This window comes from Pieris rapae, chromosome 7 (assembly GCF_905147795.1).
Source record: "Pieris rapae chromosome 7, ilPieRapa1.1, whole genome shotgun sequence".
Taxonomy (NCBI): domain Eukaryota; kingdom Metazoa; phylum Arthropoda; class Insecta; order Lepidoptera; family Pieridae; genus Pieris; species Pieris rapae.
The window spans coordinates 6187474-6195647 of NC_059515.1; the positions used below are offsets into that span (position 1 = coordinate 6187474).

Sequence of the window (8174 nt, forward strand, 5' to 3'; positions counted from 1 at the left end):
GTAATTTAGTTGAAAAAGTAAATCAGACTGATTTTTATTTAAATTTTTAAAAACGTCGACTAAAGATGAACATACTATTGTTACCATATCAACGATTTATCTTAAATTATATATTCAAGATAAAATCAACTTAGTTTAATTAAGGTATAAGCCTTTATTATCTACTGAATATTATGTATTGCTAACTAAGTAAGTAGAAAGGAAAGAAGTAGAAAATGATAATTAAATTATATTATATCAGTCATCAGACAAATCCATCATCTGAAGTATCTTGAGGAAAAGGTCAATGATACTTGTGTACAGCATATAAGCCGCTATTGCATAATCAGACTCGCCAATTTCAACGGCCTTTCCACCGAGAATCGTTTGTAGCTCTATTATTAGAATCTGAAATATTATATGATTAAAACAATTATTTTACTGATATGTTATAAAAACCGTTTACTAATATTCTAGCTATACGATAGGGATTTCTCTCACTCTGCTGCGAACTCGAATCTCTGCCTAACATAATAACACTCTATAAAAGTAAGTCAGAATTCAACCCCATTCAATATTCATGATTTGTCTGAGATTTGAATCTTCAATGCTAGTGGGCAAACAATATAAAGTGCTACGCACAGCTATGAGATCTACGCGCGCGCGTATTACGTATCATCATCGCGCAACTATCTTATGATATCTCACTCTCTTATTGTATTATAAAAATATTATCTAAAAGAATACTATATCACAATTTATGAACACCAATTTAATCAACCACCCAACCTTTTACCTTAAACTGAGCTGATTGACATCGTATAATGTATCTATTAAAAAGCATAGAAATTCCTACAAATCCCATGGCAACATATAGGATTACGCAGAAACACGTGAATTATTTCAGTCTCTTGAATAGCATATTTACTTACCACAACGTTTAATACAGTCCCAGCCAAAAGTATCACTATATGTATTGGCTTATAGTAGATGTTCATAAACAACATTGATATGGAAATTACCATGGCCACAGCTCCAAATGCCGCAGCAATAACCACAACGTATAAGTACCATTTGGTGAAGTCAAACTGAAAGAAACAATTTACAAGAATGAAGTACAAATATATTATGTTTTTTAAAGAACAGGAGCAAACACCCAGGCAAGAGGCTCAATTGATGTTAAGTGATAAGTGTTGAACATCAAGGCAGAATACGAAATTCCACCCGTAACACCTTGACGTCCGCCGTTGCACAACTGCGCGTTTTTCGAGGCAATATTTGCCGAGCACAACCACTTTGTGGAACCAGCTGCCCACTGAAGTATTTTCGAACCAATTCGACTTAGCATCCTTCAAGAAAAGAGCGTAAAAATTCTTAAAAGACCGGCAACGCACTCGCTTGCCCGCAGGCATCGAGAGTGTCCATGGGCGGCGGTATCACTTAACATCAGGTGAGCGTCCTGTCCGTTTGGCACCTGTTCTATAAAAAAAAACACACATGGACACTCTCAGTGCCTCGCGAGTTCATTGCCGCTCTTTTGGAAATTAAACTTTTCTTGAAGGACCCGAAGTCAAATCGGATCGAAATAGCTTAAAGTCTAGCGCCATCCTCATAGTGGTAGTTTAGTTGTATCACGAGTGGTATCGAGGAAAAACTGCCTTAAATAACGCCCAGTTGTGGAACGACGAACGTGATATACAGGCAGCATGTGACAATTTTGTATTGTTAAGGTATAATGTCGTAGCCGTTCTAATAAAATTACGCAATGTTTACGCTAGCGGACTCTCTAAATCTAACAATATAAAACTAATTAATACATGGTGTTGTTGCGTCTATTATACCTGTATATATTACTTACACTAGAACATGCCAAAAGTACACAAACAAGGACAACAGCGGCCGTTGCAATAAATGCATAGAAAATTAAATTTGTTCGCACTCGACATGTCAGCGTAACCACCACAAAACTCATCCCAATAACCTAAAAGCAACAAGAAAATAAAGTAAGTTTTAATAAGTCATAACCTCAGTGTATCATAACATTTATATATATGTTTGAATAAATTAAAAGTAAAAGATAGAAGTTCGTATATATGTGCTTAACAATATACGAATTTACTTATAATCTGAGATTAGTCGATCGATCTCCTATCTGCATCCCAATAACCAAACCCTACGAAGGCAATCCATTCTGGGCGACGGATAGAATGAAATCCCGTTGATCTTTACACTCATATTTGATAATCAGAATAAACTAAATACAGTAAATAAAACCGTGCAAATAATATTAAAATATACATGTCTAATTTTTTGAAACACATGAAATAGCTTTTAATTATTTTAAAAACTGGTGTAAGTTAAAATCTTAAGATAGGATATTGGCACAGTTGAACTGTCATTTTCATACAAAGGTCTATCCACATACATTGATCCGACCTACCATGGATAGCTTGTATCGACAGATGGCTATTACAATCAGTCGATTGGTTATTGCCACACTTTTATAAATATTTGGATCAATATGTCTATCTTAGATGGTCAAAAATGCATTGAGATAGGTTATTGGGTTTGGGAGTAAGACGACCACTACACCAGAACAGCTGTTATTATGTTGTAAATTTGATTATCCTATTAACATGTGACTTGGAAAAGTCACACACTGCACTTATTTGAATTACTACAACATACTAGCAATATTAGGGGAATTTTATATTTAATTGTTATACACGGGAGCCGATGTGTACGGTATCCACAACACAACAGTTTTTTTTTTACACATATATAAGTTAACAGCTAAGATTTGAACGCAAGACTGGTCGACAGAACCCTAACCGTTACCCAAGACTAGTTTCATCAATATTTAAACTATCAGTACAGTGTTGAGTGGTGAGGATTATATGGCAGATATACGCTTGTGTAAAATGTACCATACAATTAACCTATATTAATTTAAACAAAGATATAATAATATTAATAATAATAAAGTCCTTACTGCAATAATAAGAGAAAAGAAATTGCAAGGCGGACGTCTGGAACATTCGCTACACAGCATCAGACTACCTGTCATTGCCATAATAGCACTGAAACAAAATAGCTCATTCAATATTTATAACCTAATCATAATAAGTAATGTTAGCAGACTGCAGCCATCTTGGAGCAGAAACCTATATAAGGCGAAGCAAAACCGCCGTTGAATCCTCGACAAATTAAAAAATATTTTACTGAATTGAATCGTAAAATATACGTCTAAAAAATATTACAATATGAACAAGTTTTAAGAAGAGAAATAGCTTTCAATAGTAAAGTTCCAGGTTTTTGGTATCAGAGCTTCTAAATACTACCGCTTCCGTTTTCGGAACACACAATGCGCTTGCGTCTACTTAGACGTATTATCGATAAATATCATTAGAATAAACTATATTTCAAAACAACTATATATTCAAAGTGTACTTACATAGACGTTAATAAGCATATAAGATAATACCTCTGGAAGAATTCCTTTGCATCAGGCCTAAAATCAAGAAAAAATAAACCCTGAAACTAAATTAAATAAATGTTTTCAAATAAATTGATTGTTTGATGATACCCAGGTATAATAAATGAGTTATGTCAAGGACCGCGCCTTCACTAGCTTATAAAAATATATTATCACTGAGAATGGAACCAAGGTACGTGTAATTCGGGGCGTTACCCAGTAAGGCAGTAGCATTAGCAACAATGCCTATTTAATCTCTATTAGTTGCTTAGTTGTTTATTTACAGATCTAGCAATATTGGCACATCAAATTACTATACTAGTATGGTCTTGAACTGGTTGGACTTTGAAGTTGTTAATTAAAGTCCGTTGACATATAAATGGCCAGCAACGCACTCGTGAGCCCTCTGGCATTGAGAATGTCCATGGGCGGTGGTATCACTTAACATCAGGTGAGCCTCCTACCCGTTTGCCCCCTGTTCTATAAAAAAAGCAATGGTAGATAGACAATAACGCCACTCCTCTTATATTTAAAAGACTTACGTGTTTAAGAGAAGAGTAACAATACCAATTGTCAGTAAAAGCATCACAAACAAAATAACGAAGACAAATTTCACGAAGTAATTTCTACTCTTAGGATCGTAATTTAAAGGCACGTCCGGTACAATTCCTTCTTCTCTAAGTGATTCTTTAAATCCTGCGATATTTAATCAGAACGTTAATTTTGCTTTAAATGCTATAATTAATGGTAAAAAGGATCCCCCTTTACAACCCTACCCATTTCCGATTCGTACTAATTTTGTAAAAAATTAAAAGTAGTATAATAATCCCATGGCGGCTAGATACACGTATCTGTTTAGCTTAACCTTAATTTAGAAACGGTAACGACATAGAAATCATATACACGAATTTATGTAGTTAAATACTTAGATACAACTCCTGCAGCGAAATCACTTGGAGGTGTTCCAAACAAGGTCCCCCGACACACGTACATAATCAGTATCATCAAATTCGTGTATCTAAGTCGAACCCAAAATATTTAGTGAGAAAGCTCTATGTCTAAATATAATAAATTCGCGTCTTATATCTTACTTGATTTGTTTCTGAGCTCTATATACTGTTATCATAACGAACAGTTTCTATTTATGTACATAATAAACAAGAACTTAATAATAAGTAAAAAATACTGTATACTGTTTTTCAACTTGTACCAAAAAACTGAATCCACAATGTTTGATTGCCGATTGAACTTTTTCTCTTCCTGCCATCTGTCCTATTCTCACTGACTCCCTTCTCGAGATCCCTGACTTGATCATTAATTTGTACCGTGTTTTTTCTTTCCTTAGTTTCTGTATCGTTTTGCTCTTCCAAATTTTTAGTATCATTATATCTCTTCTCCTTTTCATCTTCAATAAAAATGTTGACTTCGCTTCTTATAACATCAGCAATCCCTTTCTTACTCATTAGTGGTTGATTTCATGTGATTTCTAAAAAAAATTGAAAAATCTAAAATACTAAACAAATTTATTTTCTGTGACAGTCAGATCAGACAGATCAGTGACTAAATGATAAATTTTTTCTACGTCAAGTTCTGACATGTTATGTCTATTCTCATCAATATGACTACATAATACAGCTTTTTGCTTCTTACATAGTGTGAAGACGCATTTGGAGAACATTTTTGCCAGGGCGACTCAAATATTTTTTTATATACCGCAATACATTTGTATTCATAATGTACTATTTCTAATGTATAAAATCACAATCATTTAATTCTTACGCAAGTCTATGGTAGGTTTTTAGTTTTTTTGTGATTTAAATAACGAGTTTGTCGCTTAAACTTTGTGATCTTCGCCATACATGTCGTCATATTCCCGTGGGATCGAAACTGTTTACAGATGTGTTAATTAGAGATTATTGGGTCCACTGTTTGCTGTGATTGCAATTAGTGCACGTGACGTGTTAGCTAATATAATAAACAGTTATGTTAATTAGTTTAATTTATGTTATACATAAAAATACTGATATTACTGTAGCAACTTCAATCTTCTTTTAAATAACATTTTAAGGCGTTATTATATATTTTATTATATATTATATGCGTTATTATTAATTTAAAAACAGGCGATTCTATATAAGAAACGCTGTTTTTAAAATATATTACTTATAGTGTAAATACATATTAAGGACATCCCTATTAATATTAGCCCTCATTACAGCTTGTAGAAGAAAACCATAGACTAGCACATCAAAGTAAATGTATGAACTATCTAGGATATTTCTGAATTATTGGAACGAAGTTCCTTATCGCGCGTTGTGAAAGGAGGCTAGATGGAAAAAATTCTTACGAAAAGTTGTCACGACACTTTTTGCTATAGTTGTTGTAATTCACCGGTTCTCGACCGATCACCAAAGTTAAGCAACGTCCAGCGAGGTCAGTAGTTGGATGGGTAACCGCCTGGAATAAGAAGAAATGAAAACAACAAAGTATTAAGTGTTTTTTCAAAAAGACAAAAATAAAATAGAATCCCAAATATATGTTTCCTACTTCAATTACCACAAGCCAATTATTACTACCTACTACTGATTAAGTTTTAATAACATTATATTCGTAATTAAGTTATAATATAAAATATTATTACTTAAAAAAATAAAATTTTATTAAAATTTCTTCACTAATTAATCGAAAGGAACTTCGTTCCATGCGGGGGTCCCTTGACACCTTTCATCAAGATTTTGTTGCAATAATGACGGGTAGAATTAATTTTTGTTGTATAATGCGAAAAGCGAGTACAAAAATAAATATCGATGATGTGTGTCAGTCACAGAAGATACAAAAGTCCGAATTAGGCCCAGTCCTAAAAAAAAGTGCACTATTTTTTTATATTACTAATTAATCGAATGCAGCTTATATGTAATTTTACAATATTATTGGGTTTAATACCCAAATTTACCTAAATTTTACATTTATTAAGTTATGTAAAATACAGGAAACACAATAGCGATAGTAGCATTAATTAAGGTTTAGTAGTGGAGGCTTTAGCGATGTCTCGGTGTAATTGTGTTGTAGGTGCAACGTTTTTGCTTAAAGATACGGAGCCATATAACACGAAATACTTTGTTAAAGTATTTTCTTGTAAAGGTTTTTAGTGGGACTTGCAATATTTATCATTTATGTATTTTGGTATAGTTCTAATTTATAATTTTATAATTACCTACTACGAAAATCTTGACAAATTATAATACAGTGTCTCAAAAGTCGTGTATCAAGTTTTTATCAAAAAAGTTTTTATTATTTTTAAAGTACACATTTTGGGAATTTATTTATGAAAAATACCGTCCAAATGTTGACCCTTATATTCGCGACACCCATTTAATCGAACAATAAAATTACTTATGACGGCTCGGCAGGTGGACTCAGTGATGGCTGCCATTTGGTGACGGATATTTTCTTTCAATTGCGCCAGAGAAGTCGGCTTATTAACGTAAACTTATATTTAAGATAACCCCATAAGAAAATCAATCAATCAGGGGTTAAATCAGGACTAGCGTGGAGGCCAATTCTAGTCTCCTAGAGATGTATTTGCCTGAGAAAATTTCACCAATTCGTGGCAGAGACGTATTGGACGTGTGTGACGTTGCTCGTCCTGCTGCAACCATATTCTTTGGTTATAGCCAGGAAAGTTTTGAAGTTCAGGCACCAAGAAGCCGTCTTACATTTTCACATAACGTAAGCTAAATAACTGTAAACATTTTTTTGAGACATCTATTATTTATATGATATTTTCAAGTTGTCCGAGTCAGGTGTAGCAAACTTTAATCGTCTTGTGACTTGTGTGATTGAGTTAACTATCTGTGGTTGATGCTGGTGAGCAGTTCCTCCAACGTAATAGGCTGATGCTCGACCAATGCAACCTGGCCAGCCCGAAGGCTAAGCTCGAAAATTTTTATAAATATCTTTGTTAGCGCGTTACTTGGTATGACGTCATTGCAGCAAATGTGTACATATGACTGCCAAGCGCTGAAGATTATTACGAGCCTCAAGCCCGGAAAGAATCAAAAAACGGTGACGGATTTTCCCTCCTATTAAAAGTAAAAAGGTGTCTGGTAGGTTATATTATCATTGTCTTCACGTTTGCCCAATAATCCCGGTATTCAAAGGCAGGCATCGACTAATCGCTCTTAATGCACCATTACTCGGTGCCGTCATCCTATTTTTACTAACGAAGTATCTTTTGTTACTTTGTCAGTGAATCCGGTCCATTTTTCACAGCTTTTATCTCCCACCATTCACATTTCCTCCTCTTTGTCATTTTAATTGATGTCATTTTGTACAAATGTTAAAAATTACGCAGACGTAGGCATGTTCGCTTTGCTTAAATACGTGAAAGAATTTTCGTATCGACGCAGATGTGCGTTGATAACAGTTTTCATTTGATTGTTGATGTAACTTTTTGATGTGATATTGTGAATTTTTATATGAATAATGCTATTTATTTTGACACTAAGGTTTTAATTTTTTTATCGACCGGGCAGGAGTCTTACCTTATTTTAATACCGCTGCCCATAGACACTGTCAATGCCAGAGGACTCGCGAGTACGTTGACGGCTTTTTAAAAATCATCTTTCTCTATTCTTGAAGACCAATTGTTCATAAATATTTCGGTATACAGCTGGTTCTAAATAGTGGTTGTGCACCACAATAATTGGCTTAATGTACG

At 33.9% G+C, this 8174-nt stretch overlaps 1 protein-coding gene across 1 annotated transcript; it reads right to left on the reverse strand.

The window, feature by feature from the left end:
• Nucleotides 1–237: 237 nt before the first annotated feature.
• Nucleotides 238–4980, reverse strand: LOC110993528. Its single transcript, XM_022259824.2, has 7 exons — nt 4665–4980; nt 3997–4150; nt 3434–3490; nt 2972–3059; nt 1838–1960; nt 912–1067; nt 238–387 (listed from the first exon to the last, which is right to left on the reverse strand). Exons 1-7 carry the CDS (start codon nt 4915–4917, stop codon nt 238–240), a joined length of 981 nt encoding a protein of 326 aa, XP_022115516.1. The 5' UTR covers nt 4918–4980.
• Nucleotides 4981–8174: the final 3194 nt, after the last annotated feature.

What these genes read in the sequence shown, in the direction of transcription:
- LOC110993528 (XM_022259824.2), bottom strand. Translation starts at nt 4,917, where the DNA reads ATGAGTAAGAAAGGGATTGCTGATGTTATAAGAAGCGAAGTCAACATT. An exon ending in GTTACTCTTCTCTTAAACAC is followed by an intron (nt 3,491 to 3,996) that starts GTAAGTCTTTTA and finishes TCTTGATTTTAG; the next exon opens with GCCTGATGCAAAGGAATTCT. An exon ending in TCTTTTCTCTTATTATTGCA is followed by an intron (nt 1,961 to 2,971) that starts GTAAGGACTTTA and finishes TGTTGCTTTTAG; the next exon opens with GTTATTGGGATGAGTTTTGT.